Source organism: Gracilinanus agilis, chromosome 2 (assembly GCF_016433145.1).
Source record: "Gracilinanus agilis isolate LMUSP501 chromosome 2, AgileGrace, whole genome shotgun sequence".
NCBI classification, from domain to species: Eukaryota; Metazoa; Chordata; class Mammalia; order Didelphimorphia; family Didelphidae; genus Gracilinanus; species Gracilinanus agilis.
This window is the reverse complement of record NC_058131.1, coordinates 338,643,407-338,665,590: the sequence shown is the minus strand read 5'-3', so window position 1 is coordinate 338,665,590 and position 22,184 is coordinate 338,643,407. Positions and strand designations below refer to the sequence as shown.

The window sequence follows — 22,184 nt, the reverse complement described above, 5'->3', positions numbered from 1 at the left end:
AATCTACTCACATCCATGAGGTCCTTCTCCCTGCAAGCACTCTCAAGATTATCATGTACCATGACTTGCAGCACGTTATACCAGCATTTAAAAAATGGTCCTGGCTTCAAATCTGGCCTTAGACACTTCCTAGATGTGTGACCCTAGACAAGTCTTTTAAGCCCCATTGCCTAGCCCTTATTGCTCTTCTGCCTTGGAACCAATACACAATATTGATTCTAAGATTGAAGGTAAGGGGATTTTTAAAAAATGTGCTTTGGGTTTCTGGGAGAAGTTGTAGTCATTAAAAGAGTTTTGTAATTCCCCAAAGGCTCATTCTTCTATCTAATTCTGGGTCCAATTCTGTTTATGTGTACTACCTCTGCTCTACAAAATAGACACTGCTGGAGGAGGTTTATACGTGGTCCATCTAACTGCATATCATAATCTGGACAACAACTGCTTCATCCACTTGGGTGGACTGTTGGTCAAATTCTTTTATGGTTACTGACACTTTCCAAGATGCTCTGAAATATTCTACGTCTAAATATACTCAGCATAATGTCATTGGCAAAGAGAAGCACCCAAAAAATTGTACTATACATAGAGAATTTCCTCCTTTGGTGAATGCAGACCTTCTAGTTTTATGCCTAATACTTTGAGATTGAATGAAGTCATCTCTGTTAGTATATCTTTCTTTCTTTTTTTTTTAAATCATTATTTTCTTTCTTAGTAACAACTTTTAAGACAGAAGGGCAAGGGCAAAGACAAACAGGGTTAAATGATTTGCCCAGAGTCACAAAGGAAGTAGCTCAGATCACATTTGAACCTAGGACCTCCCAACTCCAAGCCTGGCTCTCTATCTACTAAGCAACCTAGCCTCCTCTGTTATTATACCATTCAAGGAATCTTAAATAATTCCAAGGTATGAATAAGATATATCTTGTCAAAAGGGAGTCTTTAAGGCAGTGTTGATGTATACACAAAAGAAAAAAAAGCAGAAAGGTTAAAAAGCTTTTTAAAAAATCCCTCTGGCTAACAAGTTCATGAGACATTGAACATTGGAAATTCAAGATTCAATTACAAAAAGATGTTTGTGTTCAGTTAGTAAAATGACACAGTTTCAATGAAAACTGAAATCTGAATAGATTATGTACCTTTGCAAAATGCTGCTGAAGGTTACAATCCATATGAACTCTTGCAATCAGTTTTCCTGCAGGAGTGTCACCTGTAAACTTCTGAGGACTTCCAATTTCCTCTTCTGCATCTGCTCCCAAGAAAACTCTTTCATCAAAATCACCAACTGTAAGAACATATTCTTCATATTCCTTATTCACTGCTTTGCTGAAAAGAGATAGTATTTTAAGTTGATGGGTAAACATTTACTTTAAAAAAAAAAATGAATTTACCCTAGTTCAAAATTTACCCTGGAATAAAAAAATTCAAGAAAAATTTTGCTGTCCTGATTAAAGTTTTATTAACTTTATCTATATTTATTAATATAGGGAACTCCCATGTTTCTTCAGGGTCTTCACCATTCACTGAGAAATCTTCATAACTTTGAAATACAAGGTTATAGAAGTATAGACTAATTTGTAAAGATCCATGAAGATAAACCTAGTGAAGGAGATCAAAAAGCTACTGGTGAGGGAACAATGATTTCCTTCAAACTGTGTACTTTTTTGACAAACCAAATTACTATTTTGCTGTACATCACACTTAGGAACTATAAAATATCTTTCTGCATCCAAATTGAAGTCATTAGGCTAATATTTAAGATTAAATTTATTTATTTATTTTTGAAAATTATAAATCTTTTAATTACAAAAGATGGAAAAAGTGAAAGCAGAGGAATACAAAAGGGTAGAGAAGACATTAGCTTATCTAACTAAATATTGTTCCAATGCTAGGCTCAGCCAGGATTTGTTAACCTTCGACTGGAATTAAACTCTCTCCAGAAGGCAGGAAGGGAAAGCCAGCTATTCACTCCCCCAAGTTCCCTACAAGAGGCAGGTCAAGACAATGACTTGAGCTCAAGGTGACTCCTGAAGCCGACTTTCTTCTTAGAGCTGGCCTTTTTTTTTAAATTTTTTTTTTAGAAAAATTTTCCATGGTTACATGATTCATGTTCTTACTCCCCCCCACCCCCATAGCTGATGCACATTTCCATTGGTTTTAATATTAAGATTAAATTTAATGACCATTCATATTCCACCACTAAATGAGAAGAAACTTCAGACTCTTTGAGCTGCTCTGATATAAACAGTACATACATACCTGTTATCTGCAAAACTGGAAATATCCAAGAGGCATTCTCCTTTTAAAATCTGGGGAGGAAAACATTTAAAAACTTCTTATATTTAGCTATACAAACTTAAAATGTGAAATTAATTAATAAGAAAATAAGCATGCTTATCCTAAATGTGGAAGACAAATTCTTAGTAATAGAACAGATTATTTAAAATAAAGTTGGGAAGCTTAACTATAAACAAATAAAACATGTATAGCAGAAAACTAAGAATATTGGGAAACATTTTCACCTTGGATTTGTTCTTAAGGAACAAATGGCTAAAAGATATGTACAGACATTTCACGAGACAGGAATCCAATATAGTGAATATTTGAAAAACAAGTAGTTGCCAACAATTTCAAATTAAAGCTATACATGATTATTATTCAAATACTTGTAAGGCAATGGTTTGGGAAAATTGTTCTTTGTGGTCCCAGAGGGGCCAGAAAAAAATAGGTTGAAATCACTAGAGTTGACAAATCTCATAATTTTTCTCTATAAAATATCTTTTCCCCTACTCACAGAGTCACTACCTTGGTTCAAGCTGTGATTATCTCATATCTAGATAATTATAACAGTCTTCTGGTTGGTCTCCCCTTCTCAAGTCTTTCCTCACTAAATCATCCTTCACATAGCTGCTAAAGTGATTTTCCTAAAGCATATAACTAACCATATCACCTTTCTGCTAAATAAACTCCACTAATTCCCTGTTAACTTCAGGATCAACTATAAAGTTCTCTGCTTGGCCTTTAAAGCACTTCGAAACCTGGTCTCTTTCTATATTTCCAAACTTCCTGCTACATGTTCTACAGTCAAGCCACACTGGCCTAATTGCTGTTCCTCATACATGCTGCTCTATTTCCTTTCTCTAGTTCTTTGCACTAGTTGTCCATCCCACCCCTCCCCACACTACCCCTGCAATTTTTCCACTTCCAATTTCTGTCTCTTAGAATCCCTGGCTTCCTTTAAGAGTTGGTTCAAATGTCACCTCCTATAAGTGGCCCTTTCCACATCTCCCTGGTTACTAGTGTTCTGCCCTCTAAGTTCCTTTCCAACCATATTGCATGTATTTTGAATATACAGATTTCTGTCTATGTTGTCTCACCATTAAAATGTAAGCTGGACAAAGACTGTTTTTGTTTTTTCCTTTGTATTGGCACGCAGAAAGTGCTTAATAAATGACTTTTGATTGAGTGTCCCTAATAAATTTAATCAGAAAAAAGTAATCTCTCCATCACAATTAAAATAACTACATTATTCCATTTTCTTCCCTTTTTTAAAGTTCTGTTTTATGTTTAAGTCTATCATCCAGACAGAATTTACTAAGTCATGTGTTGTGAGATATAGGTCTAAATCCATTTTCTGTCAAATCGTTATCAAATTTTCCCAAGTACATGTATTTAATAATAAATATTTTTTTACATTTTTAATTTTTAGAGGCGTACAAAATAAGTCTTTTGTATATGTATTTGGTTGGACATCTGGTTTCTTTATTCTATTTCTCTATTTTTTGCTCATTACCAAATAGTTTTGAGCATAACTAATTTGTAATACATTTCAAAGTCTGGGACAGCAAGACCTTCTTAGTATAAAATGAAAATAAATGAAACGGACCTAATTAACTGAAAGGACATTTATGGTTAAGTCAAATTAATATAATGAAAATAATTATACTCCCAAACGAACTTCTATTTAATGTAACACCAATTCAGAATACCAAGTAGCTGTACAGTCCTAATCTGTAAGTACAATCTAGGGTAAAAACTTCTACTACTGCAGCTCAGAAATTCCTCTATAATTTATAACATCTGAGAATAGCCTGGGACAATGAGAAATTGAGTGACCTGCCTATGGTCACATAGCTAATATGGGTCAAAAAGAGAACATAACTCCAGGTTTTCCTGATCCCAAGGCAGTCCCTATATCCATTATACTATGCTGTTTCCCATTAAAATAAAAATTAAATATATATGGAAAAATCAGCAAGAATTTCCAGGGGCATGTTAGTCATTTTAAAATATGCATATGTGATCCATAATGTTTGTAACCGAGGAAAGAAGACTGCTAACTACAGAAGTTTGAATCTTTACCATAGAATAATAAAGCTGGAAGGGAACTTAGAAATCAACTAACCTAACCTCATTTTACAGATGAAAATTTGAGGCAAAGAAAGATGAAATAACTTGCTATGGGTACCATAGCTAGTTAGTGAGTAAACTGTGACTATAACCAACTTGAAAACTTTTGGGGTTTTTTTTTAAAAAGATTTTTACCTTCTGTCTTAGAATTGATACTAAGTATTGGTTCCAAGACAGAAGAGCACTAAGGGCAAGGCAATGGGGATTAAGTGACTTGCCTAGCTAGGAAGTGTCAAATTGGAAATCGGCACCTCCTGTCTCCAGGACTGGTGCTCTATATACTGAGCCACCTACTTGCTCCTTGAAATTTATTGAAAATGCCTCTTCTATGTTGTTTGGTAATTTTTATTTATTTGATAACAGATACTGTACCTTTCTATCAAATAATTTTGAAATGTATGGTTTAAAGTAATGCTCCTTTATCCCTTTTGCTTCCACTAGAAGTCCATCATGCAGCTCACAGAGTGTGGCAATGATACAAGGTGGTTCTTCAGAGACTCTAAAGTCAGGAGTATGGAAATCAGATGGTAAACCTAAAGCAGCATGGGGAAAAAGGATAGAAGGAGAAAAGAAAGAGAGAAAGAAAACCAACATGGTTACCTTTTTTAAATGCATTTTTAAATAGAAATAATTTACTTTTATTTAAAATAAATATAAGGTTTTACCTTTGAATGACAGATTCAGCAAATCTCTTCTATTTGGGCACATAATGGCATTTGTGAAAATTAGATCCAAGCAGCAGAGAAGTAAATGATAAGAGTTTACTAAATCATCTCCAATCATACGAAAGTTACCTTTACAAAGAACACAAAGACCACAAACCTATCATGATAAATATTACCAAGTTCACAAAATACAAATATCAGTTACTAAAACACTAATTTACCTTTCGTATAGACAAAGAGTGTCCAACAGAAGTTAAAGAGATCTTTAACAGTGCAAGGAACTCGTCTAGAAAGGAAGAAAAAGTTACATTAAATTTAACTACTTTTACAGCTTTCTAGAATAAAAACCACATCAAAGTTTTTAAAATTCAGCAGTAAGTAAAATGAGAAAATATTAAAACTAAATCATACAGGGCAGGTAGGTAGTAGAGTGGAGAGACATCAGGCCTGGAGTCAGGAGGATTTGGGTTTAAATCTGGCCTTCAACAATTCCTAGATGTGTGATCTTTGGCAAGTCACTAACCCCAATTGCCTAGCCCTTACCACTTTTGTCTTAGAATTGATACTAAGACAAAAGGAAAGGGTTATTTTTTTTTAAATCAAATAACATAAATTCCATTCATATTATCTCTTACTTCTCCTCCAAAACTGTATTCAAACTTTCTAATATTTATAATTAGCAAGTATCATGGAATTTCTCAAACTAAGGAATAAACAAACTCTGTTCTCTTTGAAAAATACAGAGAAAGGGGCAGCTGGGGTAGCTCAATTGACTGAGAGCCAGGTGCTGAGATGGGAGGTCCTGGGTTCAAATCTGACCTCAGACACTTCCTAGCTGTGTGACCCTGGGCAAGTCACTTAACCCCCATGCCTAATTAACCCCCTACCACTCTTCTGCCTTAGAATCAATACTGTGTAACTACCAACCAACACTGTGTATTGATTCTAAGATGGAAGGTAAGGATTTAAAAAAAAAAATACAGAGAAATACTATCTTGAAGTTTCAGTTACAAGTAATAATATATGAATGAATATATTTAACTTCTTTGCAGACACACATTAGGCATACTGACCCATTGTTCATTAGGCTCTGAATTGCTTAAATAATTTTGGAATTGTGGATGAAAAACTTTTTATATCCTTTGACCCATTAATCTAACATATAAGCATATGCCACAATGGAATGGTCCATGACAGAAAGATTCTTATATGTAATACAAAATTTATAGTAGCATTCATTATAGAAAAAACTGGGAACAAAATGGGTGTCTACTGACTGAAGAATAGCTAAACAAATCATTACACAAGAATATAACATATTATTGAGTTTTGTGAAAGGATGAATATGAAAAATTAAAAAAACATAAGACATGAAATGATACTGAACGAAGAAAGCAGAATTAAAAGGACAAAATGCAAATTATAACATTAGTATAAACAATAAACATTAAAAAGGAGTCTAACTCTAATGATATGAAATCATTACTCAAGGAAAACTGATAAACATAACATCTCCCTCTCAGTAGAGATGAGGGGACCATGGATAGGAAAGATAGTACATTAGCTATGATTGCTGAATCCACAGGCTTTGCTTAAATGTGTCCCTGTGTCACAAGGAAGGATTCAATGGGTATGAACAAGCAGATATGAAGAAACAAGCATGGTATAAAAATTAAAGACAAAAATAAAACTTTTTAAAAAAACTATAGTAATAATAATAGCTAATAAAATATATTTTAAACTTTGTAAATTGTTATTTATATATTATCTTATTTGATAAGTCTTACCTTTGTTTTCTGCTCCGTTGCAATTTTGGTGGCTCTTCATATGGATTTCTAAATATATCCAAAAAAATTGGCTCAAATTTTTTGAAAATAACAGTTGACACTTCAAAGTTTCTCTCCAGCCTTTCTATGCGCTCACGAAATTCCTGTGGCAGGTTTGACATGTCTATCCATTTCTTCATTTTACTAAAAAACTGAATTAAACTTAGAAAAAAAAGAAAGGTAATAAACCAATTGTGTTTTTTTAATCAGTTCACATGATGAATTTTAAAAATTATATAAAACAATTTTCAGGGAAGAAAACTTTTTTAGTCATGACTATGATTCTTTATGAAAAATACATTACATAACTACCAACCCTAAGCTTTATTTGTGAGTTTTTTTATCCTCATAGTCTCCCTTGTATCCTAAAGTATTTTCTCTCTATATAGTTCCTTGTATAATTAACTTTTTATGCATGTAATATCATCAACTTCAGTATAAGTGTTCATACATAAGGGATTTTATTCTTCTCACAAGACCTACTTTAGACAAGGAAGGAACTCAAAGAGAAGGCTGACTTGTTGAGGATAGATAAGGACATAATAGGATGTTTCTATGATATAAAATAAAAGGCATAAATGAAACTTTTTTTAAACAATATATGCAGTCTCATTACAGAATAGATTTGGGATGATGGCACAAAATGTTAAGTTACAAAGTTAAGATTAAACTCAAGCTAAAAGTTTCTAAGCTTGGTTTCAATTACTTAAAAAATAGTAACCAGATATATATGAATGGAATGACTTTTTCTAGTCTAGTAATAAACAAAAACATGAATATAATATAAAGTATATAGATTAAATATAAATTTTAAATTAAATATAAATAATGTTTTATAATGTAATATATATGTATGCATATATATAATGTTGGTTGATTGAGTGGCTTATATAGAATAATATTAAATAAATACATGTGAGCTGAAGGAGAAAGGGCACCAGCAGCTGGGGTTGGGGATCAGGAAAGACTGGGTAGGAGGTGGTATTTGAGCTGTCTTGAAGGAAATGTGTTCCAACTATGGGAAGTGGCCATAGAGATGATAATGAACTCTGAGAGAGCTGAAGAGATAAGAGACCCAGGAAAGAGCTTTGAGATACACCCACAGGTAAGAGGGTAGCACATGAAAAATACAGTAAAGCAGACTGAGAAGGAGCAACTAAATAATTAGGAAGAAAAACCAGAACTGTGTCATGAAAACTCAGAGATGAGAGATTATTTTAAGATAAGAAGTTAATAAATACCAAATTCTGCTGAGAAGTTAGGAAGGATGAAAAATAAGAACAGGCCATTGGGTTTGGCAATTAAGAAACCAACTGTGACTTTGAAGAAAACAGTTTTAGTAAGTGGTGAAGCTGGAAGCCAGACTGCAAGTTTGAGAGGAAAAAGAGAAAGTGAAGACAACCTATGTATTTTTTTACCAAGAGTTTGGCTGTGAAAGAGAGAAGACATGGGGCTAATAGCCTAGATGGATGTGAACATCTTTTAAGAATGAAATAACCTTAAGCATGTTTGTCAGAGCTGGGAATGTTCCAGTAGAAAGGGAAAGGTTGAAGATCAAAGATGGGGAATGAGAGTGGGAATCTGCCAAAAGAGAATGGAATGGATTTAATTTTATAAACAGAAGATAAACGAATAACCTAACTTGCTTGCTCTGCTGGCATATTCTTTGTGTGCATCCATGCTGTTTGTCTTAAGACTGTAGAATATGTAACAGAGGCAAAAACAGATCAAGATATAATTTAGCTGTTGTTGGCATATTATTCTATAGAATATAGTGCTTTCTATTCATCAATATAATTCAATAAGATGGTAGAACCTAAAGAGGAAAGAAGCAATGCTGATTTTCCCTACATTTTTAAATGTAGTTCAAAGTGCACATGGATTTCTTATAGCTGAATATTATTTCTCCTTAATTCTACCTCATTCTTTATAGGTTTCTTATACATTCTTTATATTCTAATTAATGTTATATTTATTAATGTATATGTCATCCCTCCCTCTAAAATACCATAAGTTCTTACAAAGCAAAGCCCTTTTCTTATTTATCTTTGTACTAACTCCAGAACACAATGTATATATTGTGCTTGATAAATACTTTTAAAAAACAATGTTTACCATAATAATGACGAACTGAATTTTACTAACCAACTGTCCATTAGTAGCTCTCCAACTTATTATGAGAAGTTCCAGAAACAAAAGCTTCAAATTGTCTTTGTGTTTGGTATCTTTGAGTTCACTAAATTTATTTACAAATGAGAAAGTTGAGACTCAAAAAGGTAAAAAGTGTTTTCCAAAGTCACATAGGTAATAAACAATAGAAATGGACTTCATAGTTCAAAAGAGGGAACGATCATTTAGCTGAGGCAATTAGTGGAGTTTTCAGACTTAAGGTTTGACTTGGAACAGATCTTAGTTGCACAGAAAGCTTGAGATAAGCAAAGAGATAAGAAAAGGCATCCCAGGCAGCAGAATGACATGAGCAAATACAAGGCATATCCATTGAACGATAATTAGAGAAACTAGTTTGTTTGGAACAAAGACTTTCTATAGCTGTATGGTAAGAGATAAAATTGATGAAGTAGGTAGGGGTCTGCTTGGAGAAGAATTTAAAAATTAGAATAAGGGCTTTGTGTTTTACCCTGGGTGTAGTAGGAAACCACTACAGGATTTCCAATATGGAAGAATTTTAAGACAGGCTAACAAGACTTATCTAGCAGAAGTATGTAGGATGAATTAGAGATGGAGCAAGCTGAAATAGAAATCAATTAACACACTATCATAATAATCCAAGTATGAGAGATTTAGAACCTAGACTAAGATGGTGGCTAACAGAGGTGAGGATAAGAAGAAATGGAGGAATTCGATAGACATTATAAGGAAAAAATCAAGAAGGCTTAGTTAATCCTGAGTTAACTCCTTGAGATTTCAAGCCTCTAAGAGAAAAAGGGAAGGCAGTAGGGATAGATGATTTAGAAGAAAGTAGGTGATACAGAAGATTTCATGATGGGTCTGGAATCAGAAAGATCTGGGTTCAAATAGGGCCTCAGAGGGCAGTTTGGAACTATGTCCAAAGGGCTATAAAACAATGTATATACTCTTTGACCCAGTAATATTACTATTAGGTCTATATGCCAAAGAGTTGTAAAATAAAAAAGGGGGGTGGGGTGGGGTGGGGGAGAACCTACTTGTACAAAAACTATAACAGCTCTTTTTGTGGCACTAAAAAAGTTGGAAATTGAAAGGTTGTCCACCAATTGGAGAATGGCTAAACAAATTGTGGTATATGATGGTAATGGAATGCTATTGTACTATAAGAAATGATGAATAGGATGGTTTCAGAAAGAGATGGAAAGACCAAATGAACTGATGTAGAGTGAAATAAGGAGAAAATAATATGAGGTGAAAACCGGGAGAACACCCTACCCAATAACAGCAGTATTGTGGAATGATCAACTGTGAAAGACTTAGCTATTCTCAGCAATACAATGATACAGGACAATTCTGAGGGACTTATGACAAAGAATGCTGTCCACCTCCAGAGAAAGAGCCATTGGAATTGGAATATAGATAAAAGCATATGATTTTTCACATTAGTTTATTTGGGTTTTTATTTTGGGATTTGGGTTTGATCTGAGTATCCTCTTATAAAAAATGAATGGTATGGAAATGTTTTTCATAATAATAATTATATATATATGTATACATATATATAAAACCCAGATCAAATTGCTTACCAGCTTTGGTGAGTGGGAGACAAGGGACAGAGACAATTTGAACCATATAACTTCAGAAAACTTATGTGGAAAATTGTTATTATGTGTAGTTGGTAAAATAAAATATCTTTAGAAATTTTTTTGACCTCAGACATTTACTAACTCTGTGAACTTGAATAAGTCACTTACCCTTTTCTCACCTGTAAAATGAGAATAATAATACTACCTACTTCACAGTGTTATGAGGATAAAATGAGATAAAATTTATAGAATTCTTAGTACAGAGTCTGGAATATAATATGTGCTTAATAAACCCTTCCTTCCTGATTGTCAAAGAAAGATTATTTCAATGTTAGCAGAACAAATTAACTGAAGAGTTCAGTTAAAGTTTAGCTTTTTCTCTTCTCTTCTACTGTATAACCACTACAAAAATCTGACATTTTTCCCCTAGAGAGTGACAGTCACATAGATAAGGACCAAAGAGAGAATTAGTCACACATGACTCTTACAGAAAATTTTTGAAACCAACAATTTTGAAACTAGAAGTTGGTTCTCAGTTAATATTTCACATTGCTTTTTTATTAAAACCTTTGTTTTTAATGGCATGCAATGGGATTTCATCTGTACAAAAAAGAATATTTATCCCATTGTGTTAAAGAAGCAAATAGATTGATAATCAGATTTAAAACTCAGTGATATCCATTCCTTCTAACAGCTCTTGCCAACCAAAGGTGAAAAAAGAAAGAACACAAAAGAGGTAATAATTATTTATAATGCTAATAATTTAAAAATATAAAGTAATCAAATGATGTTGGTTATGGAGAGATTTTAGGCAGATTGCTTATCAGTAAAAACTCTGGCTTTGGAAGATTGACTAAATCTGAATAGGGAAAACCCTTGTCAATCCTGGAATCAAATCTGGTCTCAGATACTTCCTAGATGTGTGATCCTGGGTAAGTCACCTAATCCCAATTGTCTAGCTCTTACCTAAGTCTTCTACTTCCTTAGTACCAATTCTAAGACAAAATTTTTGAAAGGTTTGAAATTTTTTTGAATGAAAGAAAAGAAAGATAAAGTAGCTTAGTGTCAGACAACCTGGCTTCAAATCCTACCTCTTATATATATACTGGTTAGGTGACTTAAAGAAAATAAAAATTTATAGGCAAGATTGATACATTTTTGTAAATGAAAAATCTAAAGGAAAATGTTTTACCTCAGTTTGGCAGAACGTAGTATTCTGGTCAGTGATACACAATTTCCCTCCATGATGCCCTTTCCAACAGTAGGAATAATGCTTTTCCGGCATGCAACATATAATGCACATACCAACCAATGTACAACTTCTCCCTGCCAAGCAAGAAACAAACAGTAAAATATATATTTTGTACAGCTATGCTATTTTCAAAGTACCCACCATTCCACTGTTTTATAAAAACCTAATATTTCAACCCACATAAATCAGCAGCATTTCTATATATTACCAACAAAACAGCAGGAAGAGAGAAAAAAGACAGCTACCACTTAAAATAGCTATATAAAATATAAAATACTTGGGAATCCACATGCCAAGAGAAACCATGTTACTATACGAACAAAATTACAAAATGTTTTTCACACAGACAGATCAAAACAACTGCATAAATATTCATTGCTTATAAGTAAGCCAAAGCAATATGGTAAAAATGATACTTCTATCTGAATGAATTTACTCAGTGCCATATAAAACTACCAAAGAATTATTTTTATAGATACAGAAAAAATTAATACAAAATGAATCTGGAAGAACAAAAGGTAAAAAATATCAAGGAAATCAATTTTTTAAAATATGAAGGAAGACAGCCTAGAAAATGCCAAATTTCAGACTATATTATAAAGAAGTAATCATCCAAATAAAGCTGATACTAGATAAAAAGTACATTATTGATCAAGGAATAGATTAGATACACAATATACAACAGTAAATAACCATGGTAATCTAATGTTTGATGCTAAGGTCCAAGCTTTGAGGGAGGGAAATCATTATCTTAAAAAAAAAAACTGCTAGGAAAACTGGAAAGCAGTCCAGCACAAACTAGACACAGACCAATCTCTTACCATATACAAGATAATCTCAAAATGGATACATGATTTAGACATAAAGGTTGATATACATATATTAGGGGAGCATGGAAAATTCCACCTCTCAAATCTATGGGTAAAGGAAGAGTTAATGGCCAAATAAGAGATAGAGAGGATCATGGAAAGTAAAATAGATATTGTGATTACATGAAATTTAAAAGTTTTTAAACAAACAAAACCAATGCAGCCAAAATTAGAAAGAAAAGAGGTATCTGGGGAAAAAACATTTTAAAGCAAGTTTTTCAGATAAAGGCCTCATTTCTCAAATAGAGTCAAATTTATAAAAATAAGGGCCATTCCCTAGTTGATAAATGATGAAAGGATATAAAAAAGTAGTTTTCAGAAGAAGAAATCAAAGCTCTCTATAGTCATGAAAAAAATGATCTGTTAATTAGAAATTAATAACTAAAACAAATACCATCTCACACTTATCAGACTAGACTAGCTAAAATGACAAAAAAAGGAAAATGATATGCTAGAGGAGATGTGGAAAAACAGGGTCATTAATGTACCGTTGGAAGAGTTGTGAACAGGTCCAAAATGTACAAAAATATTTGTAGCAACTCTTTTTGTGATATGTAAGAATTTGAAATTGAGGAATGGCTGAACAATATGATTATGATGGCATACTATTGCTCCATTAGAAACAATTAACGGTTGGTTTTAGAAAAAATCTGGGAAAACTTAAGATTAATTTAAAAAATTTAAAACAACAAAAGCAATAGCAACACCGAAATCTATATTCCCTTAGTGATATCCTCAACCAGAAAATCTAGTGATGGTGGAACAGGTGTGGACTCTGGAAAACCTTTTTTCCCTAACCTTCCTGTTTCCCCCAATATAAACTCTGGGAAAGAGAAGGCAAATGCAGATTCAGGTGAAAACTAGAAAAGCCAAGATCCACAGGAAATAGATCTCTTAGTCATTTCTGGTTGGCAAAGGAATTACTCTGATGAGGATTTCATGTTATTCATAATACCACTGAGTGGGTAATAAGATATCTGAGTCACTTGGCTTCTGATGACTTCACAAAAGACATTTATTAAATATTTGTTGATTGTTTGAAGAACATGAAAATATACCTCTCCAAGACTAACATGTACCTTTTAAAAAATACTCATCTAAAGATATATTATCGTCATTGTTCCCCAAATATGCCAAACAGCACAACTTCTGATTTTCACAAGTGCCCTGCTTCTACCACCAGCCACTCACATCCCCCTCAAGCTATGCATAATATACATACATACACACATATATATTTGGGTAGGTGAATCACTGGCATGAACACAGAACAGGTGCATGAATAGTTAAGAGGCATAATGGATAGAGTGGACCTGGAGTTAGGAAGACCCGAGTTTAAAGCCTGTCTGACACACTTACTTGCTATATAACTCTGGGTAGATCACTTAACCGCTATCTGCCTCAGTTTCTTCATACATAAAATGTAAATTAAAACAGTATTTACCTCACAGGGTTGTTGTGAGGATCAAATAAAATATTTGTAAAAGCACCTAACAGTGCCTGGCACATGGATATTTAATAAATATTTGTTCCCTAGCTACATATGGGAAAGTTTAAGGATAAAAAAAGTGGGGAATAGTCTATATAAAAGCGATATAATTTTGGTATATAAAGTAATTCTCTATATGCTCAGTGCTTCTTTCTGGGCATATGGCTTAGATCCCTTCACAATCCAAGCAGTCACTCCACTTCTCTATTGGAAACTGTTAAGCAATTTGAATTCAAATTATTGAGTTGCCAGAGGCATGATTTCTGACATCCTTTCCTTTCATATTAAGAAGAGAGTGAAAAACCTACATTTCTTTAAGTTCTTGGCTAGGAAACTGTTTAGAGCACTCATAGAGCCTCTCCACAAAATGGCAATGGATAGAGAGTAAACCAGCAAATCATCCAGTAACTGTCTTAATCAGCATCCTCAAAGCTAAATAGAGAACCTGGAAATAGGACCTTCTCTGTATAACATCTTGCATATGTTCATTTGTATTGACTTTGCATGTTGCATACATTCCTTAAACCACTATATATTTATATAATTTCTCTGGGTTTCAAAATCTTTAAATGGCTTTGGCCAGTCAGCAAATACTTCAGTGAATGGGAATAGTATGTACAGTATCTCATACAAACAGGCATTCAAAAAAGAAGACCACAGGATTTAAAAGTTCACAACAAACTAAAACAGTTTCCAATACCACACTTTCACTTTTACAAAGAAGGTATTCATTCACCAGGTTTCCCTTAAAAGTATTTCATAAAATCATAGAAACTCAGACGTGGAAGGAACTTCAAGTCATTTGATCAGATCTCTCTCTCTTTTTTTTCTTTTGGGGTGGGGGGGAGGGCAGTATGATGTGGCAACCAAGAACACGAATACCTTCTGAAATTATAAACTGATTAAGGAGGTGAGAGTGAGTCCCCCCTGTTCTCCAGTCTGGTCCCATCACTTCAAGAGCACTGGGTATTACATCCTAGGTAAATGGTGCTATGTAGTTTAATGGATAGAATGCTAGACTTTAAGAGTCAGGAAGATCTGGGTTCAAATTCCCTCTCTGACACTCACTAGGGTGTGTGACCCCTGGGAAGTCAAAATCTCTTTGAAGCTCAAGTTTCCTTTTCTGTAAAATGAAGAGAAATAGATAGCCTTTAACGACCCTTCCAGCTCTAAATCTATGTTCCTATGCAATCTTCAAGCATACTACTATGTGTCTACTGTGCCTACTACTAAGCACCTACTATGTGCCAGGCATTGTGCTAAGTAAGAGATGGGAATATAAGAAAGACAAAAAGGCCCAGGCCTCCACTTCAAAAAGCCTACAATCTAATTGGATGAGACAATATGCAAACAATTACAGACAAGCCAGACAAGGGATAAACTGGGGATGGTCAGAGAGAAAGGCCTGGGAAAGTTTTCTAGCAGCTGGTAGAACTTTAGGAGAACCTCGCAGGAGGCGGGGGAGATGAATGAGGAGGGGAGCTCGAAGTTGGGAGATGGGGCTCCTGGGCGAGAAGCAACCCGCAGGAAGCTGGCGTCACTCACACGAAGGAATTGACAGCCTTGGGGAGGTTTGGGGAGAAAAGGAATCCGGGCTCTGTACTAGCCCTGACGCCGGAACTCTAGCATTTAAAGGGCTGTCAAACAGAAGGGGGGATGGGGAGGGGGTGCCTGACCACTAGGCGGACCAGAAGCCCCGGCGGCGATGACAGCGGCGGATTTCAACTCGACAACCCGAGACTTTCCAAAGAGGCCGAGTGCAGTCCGTGGGAGCGCGCAGTCCGGGAGGGCAAACACGGGGGCTTCTTCCTCGGCCTCAACCCTCGGCTCTCACCTCGAGGCTGTAGGTGCTGCGGATAGCCGTGAAGTCGCCTAGGGCTTCTGCCGCGCTGCCCTCGTCCAGGTTCAGCTCCTGACAAAGGGCCTGAAGCGCTTGCTGCGCGGCCCCGACCCCGGCCGCCCCCAGGCCGCAGAGCTCGTCCTGAAACATCCCGCCCCCGCCCCGGGCTTCGGCAGTAGGCGCTCTGCGCCTACGCCGCCCGCTTCTGTCTCGGGCTCCTGGGACCACAGCTCCCCCACAATCCCCCTCGCCAAAGCGCGCGAAAACTGTCCCGGAAAAGGGTGGAGCCTTGCGGAACGGGGTCCTGTCTTCCTTGTCCCTTCTCTCGAGAGCCAACCCAGATCCTTGGCTTCTCTCCTTCTGCCGCGGCCGAACGTTGCAGGGAAGAGGGTTTCAAGCTTGAAGGGAGAGACTCTTCGGGTCTGAAAAGTTCAAAAGTCTATGTCCCAAACTGAGCTCTCTGCCCTGGGGCATGCTGGGAGTTGTAGTCCGCATCCTGTCATGGCGGTCAGAGGCGGGGTGCGGAATGTTGAGGTTGCGAGGTGCCTGAGGAGCCAAGCTCTGGAGCTGAGGTCGCTTTAGCCGAGTTCTTTCCACTCTCTTGATTCCCCCGATATCGGGGTCCAGCTCTAGGGTTGTGCTGGAGATAGCTCCAAGGCTGATTGTTAAATTCAACAAGCTGCCATTGAAAATGACAAACGCTACAAATCAGGGCTTAGTTTTTTTGGTTGTTTGTTTTCATTTGAGAAAATGATGGAGAAAATATGAATAATGCAGATTAGTTTTAAAAGTATTAGGCAGCCGGTTGTTAAACATTCGCCAGTACACCTTACCCTTTCTACCGGGTCAGCACTTTATCCTGGGCCAACCAGGCAGCTTCATGTACGTGTCCCATCTTCCTTTAAGGATGAAAGAGAAAGGAACTGTCTTGAGAAAATTAGACTGACACATTGTAAAACTCGGTTTTTGTTTTTATTGCTTTTGTTTCCCAAGGGATCCACAGAATCACCGATTCTCTTGAATTGAGAAGGATCTCAGAAAGAATCTGGTCCAATATTTACCTAGACAGGAATCTCCTTTGCATCATCCTCACATCTAATCTCCAACTCCAAACTTCAGGGGCAGGGAACTCACAATTTCCCAGAGCAGACTACTTGGTTGTTGGACAGCTCTAATTGGAAATTCTTAACACTGAACAAAAATCTGCGTTGTCCTTCTTTAGGTTGATCCTGGTTTCATTTTCCTTATTAAAAATGCTGATTAAACACCTAATTTTTATTTTTCACACTTCACATTATATTCTACATCATCATTATTCACATTTTAAAATTCAAAGGCTCTGCAGCCAATGGCAGGTTGCTGAATAATAGGTAGCATTTATATGAGCTTGAAGGTTTGCAAAACTTTATCTCATTCAATATGTAAGTGAACATAAATACATGTAATATGTGACATATATGTGTTAACTCGTTTGAGGTAGGGGCTATTATTATCCTCATAGTACATTTGGCTAATTAACATTTATTAAGTGCTTCCTTTATTCCAGGCACTGTCCAAGTGCTGGGGATACAAGGAAAAGCACATAATAGTTCCTGATCTCAAGGAGTTCACTTTTTAAGGGGGAGAAGCAACATGCAAACAGTCATGTACAAACATGATTTATACATGGTAAATTAATTATCTTAGAAGATACTAAGATTAAGGAGGATTAGGGAAAACTTGAAAAAAGATGGGATTTTAGCTGAGACTAAAAGGAAACTAGGGAAGCCAGGAGGCAAAGATGAATGAGGAAGGAGAGCATTTCACAAATGGGAGGCAATTAAAATGCTCAGGAGTAACAGAGTATGTGTTTGTGTGTATGGAAGGGTAAGAAGACTGAACAGGCAGAAAGAGGTCAGGTTATGGAGGACTTTTGTAAAAAAATGAAAAAATTAAGGCAGAGAGTTAGCCCGGAATCACTCAGCTACTATCTGAAGCAGGCTTTAAATTCAGGTCGACCTTGACTCCAAGTCCAGTCCTCTAGTTACTGTGCCCCCTACTTGCCTCCAAATCAACAGTCATAGTATTCGGTAATCATCTAGTCCAACCCCTTCATTTTACAGGTGAGAAAACTTGAGGCCCCGGGACCTGACACCCAAAAGTTTGTAAGCCACAGAGCTGGGATGTGAAAACAAGACCTCTGATTTTAGGTCAGACCTTTCCCTTATCCCAAGTTGTTTGAAATGAGACAGAGTTGCTTTAGTTGTTTATAGTAGCTGATTATCTTTACCCAAAGATTACAGAGAATGCACATGGAAACAGGGAAGATCAAGTAGAAAGTAAAGAAGAATTTTTTGGCCAGCTCTTAGCAGCTACCTCCAAGTCACTGTCCCTAATTAAAAGCAATTTGAATGCCTCTAACATAGCCTAGAATAAAAAAAGAAAAGGAACTAGAAAACAAAAGATAATTGAAGGATGCATGATACAACTGTCAACTAAATCATAGTATCCATTAGGGAAGAGACTAGCTGGGAAATGAAGAAATTCTTTGGACCAACATTCCATTTAGGCTTCTCCCATGCTTTCATTTTATCTAGACTGGAACTCCAGGATAATGTGGATCTTGAAAATGAACCAAGTCCAAAGGAAGCATTCCAAGCAAAGATCACAAACTTAACACTAGAAGTCAGAGATTTGCCATGTTTGTTCTCTTTAGAGTTGGGAGATTTACTAAATACCTCCTGTGTTCAGAGAACTGTGTTAAGTCCTAGAAAAGATACAATATTAGATAAGACACTGTCCCTGGGTTTTTTCCAAAACCCATGCCTTCCATCTTAGAATCAATACTGAATATTGGTTTCAAGGCAGAAAACAGTAAGGCTGAGGCAATAGGGATTAAGTGGCTTGCCCAGGGTCACATAAAAGGAGGTATCTGAAGCCAAATTTGAATTTAAGACCTACCATCTCTGGGCCTGGTTCTCAATCCACTGAGCTACCTAGCTACCCACCATTGCTCCTCTTCTAATGAACTTTATAATCTGGTATAGAAATGGGTCACATTCACAAAAAAAACTAGTACATTATGTATGCCATAGAGGGAAAAGCAAAGCCCTGTGTGAGGTCAGAGGGAGGAAGGATCTTACTGAGTATGAAAATTAGGAAATGTTTCTCAGAGAAAGTGGCACTCCAGTTAGGCATTAAAGGATAGATTGGAATTCAATAGATGGAAAACAAGGGTGAGGATATTCTAAGTGCAAAGACAGTGTGAACAAAAATGCAGGCAGGAAAAGTGTAGGGTGTGTACTGGAGACACCTGATTGTTGGATTTGATTGCAATATAGAGTATGTATGTATAGGGAGGACTTTGAAATAAAAATGTTAAAGTGAAATGATGCCAGATTGCTGAGTCTTTTGGAACTGGTACATGACTTGGAGTAAAATAGCTCATTTTTTCTTATATGTTGTCCTATATGTTATCTTTGACTCTCATTCATCCTCCCCCCCCCTTTTTTTTTTATCATCATCTAAATTCTTTTGCTATGTCTCTCAAGATCATCTACTCCTGACTTCTGCTTTGACTATCACACAATACCAAGGAACCAAGTATGCTCTGTTGCTCCTTTTACTTCATGCTAGTCATTCATCCAGGAAGAGACCCTCCAGCACTATAGGGTTAAGCTATTCAACCTTGGAATGAATATTATGTAGAGCTGAGCTGAGCTGAGCTGAGGGTGAGTACCTAAAATATGCTTTATCCCTCTATAACTAATCTGTCCTCAGGTCTCTATTGACCCTTGCCTTCACAATCAGGTGAGACCAAGGATTGGACATTTGTTCTGTTGTCTCAAATGTATATACCCTCTCACCCTCTGCCTTCCTCTCAGGGAATGATAACTGAATCATTATCTTTACCACTATTGCCTTATAGCACAATATCTTGGTGCTTTGGTTGGGTGGCAAGGCTGAAGTTCCTTCATTCACTATAACTCCATGCTCCCTCATATCTATCTATATTAGCTCTAACCAGGTTTCAGGGGTCATTATCCTATTCTTTTCTACTCTTCAGTTGCACCCAGGCAGTTGGTGGTACAATGGATAGAGCCCTGGACCTGGAGTCAGAAAGATCTGAGTTCAAATACAGCCTCAGAAATTAATTGACTGGGTAAGTCACTCAACCTGTTTCCTCAACTGTAAAATGGTGATGATAATAGCACCTCCTTTGCAGGGTTAGGAGATGATAATTATAAGAGCACTTAGCATGAGGGACAGCTGTAAGCAGCACAGTGGATAGTGTACCAAGCCTGGGGTCAGGAGAACCTGGGTTCAAATCTGGCTTCAGACACTTCCTAGCTATGTGACCCTGGGCAAGTTACTTAACCCAGATTGCTTAGCCTTTACCACTCTTCTGTCTTAGAACTGATACTAAGACAAAAGGTAAAGGTTTAAAAAATAAACAAAAAGAGCACTTAGCATGGTGCTTGACATATGATAAGTGCTTGACATATGATATCTTTATTCCCTTCCCTCCACTCTAAAAGTTCTGTTTTATTGATAACACTGTCATTTATATTAGACTGTTGCCTCTAACAGCTAAAATTTCTTTACATATATTTTGCATTTTTATGTGGATGTTTTGTTTCTCCCCCAAAAGATCTTAAGTACCTTGAGGGCAAGGTCAGCTTAATTTTATCTCTGTCGTTACCTAGCAGAAGATGCCTGGCCCAATACAATAGAGGTCCCTCATACTTGTTGAACCAGATCAGTCCATCCTCTCTATTTCTGCTTCCATGTCACTTGTTCAGATTCTCATCATTTCATACCATTTTACTGCAGCAGACACCTTCTTTGTCTTTTTTGCCTCTTGTCAATTCCATATAGTGATTTCAAGTTAATCATTCACATTCTGCTTTCATTAGATAACTCCCTGCTCAGGAATCTAGTGGTCCCCCGACTCTTTCAGATCAGCGGGAAGGCTCTTTATTGCTTAGTCTTCCTATCATAGTCTTCTGTTCTAGATAGATTGGTTTTCCCCTAAATATTATTCATATTTTTTCTTGTGCCTGGAATGGTTCCTGTACCACCTTACTGTTAGCCATTGTCACTTCTTTGGCTCACTTTTCAGAATGAGTGAAATAGAATTAAGAATTATTCTCAGAATGACATTTGACTTGCAACCCTAGTATTCTTGGGGCGGAGGTACCCAATTTTTTTATCCTAACTAGGGAAGAGGATGCAGAAGCTAGTTTTATTACTTTTGGTGACTATTTTATCTAAGGGTTCTGGGAACAGGTCCAGGAAGAATGATAATAAGGAACTCAAAGGCAAGGGCAGTTAGTTACACAGCACAGTTGCTTTTTGTCTCTGAGGATGTCACTTCATTGTTCCTCAAACCTACACACCTACATATACACTGTAAGTTATGATTTTGGGAACTGGAATCTGGCAGGATGGAAGGAAGGGAAGAAGTGAAGTTTTGCGATTAGAGAGAGACCCTATATATTGATTATCTGAACTTAACCATTTGGCATTTGTCACTAGTACAAATAACCCCTTTCAAAAGGTAAAAAAAACAAACTGCCGTCATTTCAGTCCTACTTTCTGAATCCAGATTATTTTTGTATATTTTGAATTCTCAAGCTGTTATCTCATTCTACTCAAAAAATAATTCTTTAACTTGTTTTGAGTTCCTTAATGCATATGAATATTTTAAAATCTAATACCTTTATAATCTTTAATTGAAGAGTTCTATCTTAACAGAGCATATACTCCTTGAAGGCAGGGCCTGTTTCACAGTTGTCTTTGTATCCCAGTCCTAGCACATAATAATTGCTTAATAATTGAGTAAGGATTGACCGTATTATATTAGGTTACTTATATTCTCTACTTGGCAAAGCTGCTTAAGAGAAGGGATTCTGTTTTCTACATCATTGTTATCCTTCTTTGGACTCCTCCCTCCCAGCATGGAGGACAAGCCTAAGCCTATGACATGTGCTTTAATAACTGCATATAATATTGTGTGAGACAGAATTAAGTGTGTACTTCTCAGGATTGTGACATTTGGCTTGTAACCCCGATATTTTCAGGATCCCAGTTAAGAGTATTTCCCCTTAGAATAAAACTGCA

General features: G+C 36.2%; 2 protein-coding genes across 3 annotated transcripts in view; both read right to left on the bottom strand.

The window, feature by feature from the left end:
* Window positions 1-16,232, bottom strand: part of RBL1 (RB transcriptional corepressor like 1) — a 76,391-nt gene extending 60,159 nt beyond the window's left edge. For both annotated transcript variants that reach the window (XM_044664318.1, XM_044664317.1), the window contains exons 1-8: window positions 16,077-16,232; window positions 11,825-11,958; window positions 6,860-7,060; window positions 5,294-5,358; window positions 5,073-5,201; window positions 4,780-4,940; window positions 2,257-2,306; window positions 1,137-1,323 (exon numbers count right to left, since the gene is read on the bottom strand). In XM_044664318.1, coding sequence (XP_044520253.1) covers window positions 1,137-1,323; window positions 2,257-2,306; window positions 4,780-4,940; window positions 5,073-5,201; window positions 5,294-5,358; window positions 6,860-7,060; window positions 11,825-11,958; window positions 16,077-16,232 — 1,083 coding nt within the window. The remainder of the gene's footprint in view (window positions 1-1,136; window positions 1,324-2,256; window positions 2,307-4,779; window positions 4,941-5,072; window positions 5,202-5,293; window positions 5,359-6,859; window positions 7,061-11,824; window positions 11,959-16,076) is intronic.
* A 40-nt stretch (window positions 16,233-16,272) lies between these two features.
* Window positions 16,273-22,184, bottom strand: part of MROH8 (maestro heat like repeat family member 8) — a 72,202-nt gene continuing 66,290 nt past the window's right edge. The window contains exons 23-24 of the mRNA XM_044659799.1: window positions 16,555-16,761; window positions 16,273-16,480 (exon numbers count right to left, since the gene is read on the bottom strand). Of these exons, the coding sequence (XP_044515734.1) occupies window positions 16,273-16,480; window positions 16,555-16,761 (415 nt within the window). The remainder of the gene's footprint in view (window positions 16,481-16,554; window positions 16,762-22,184) is intronic.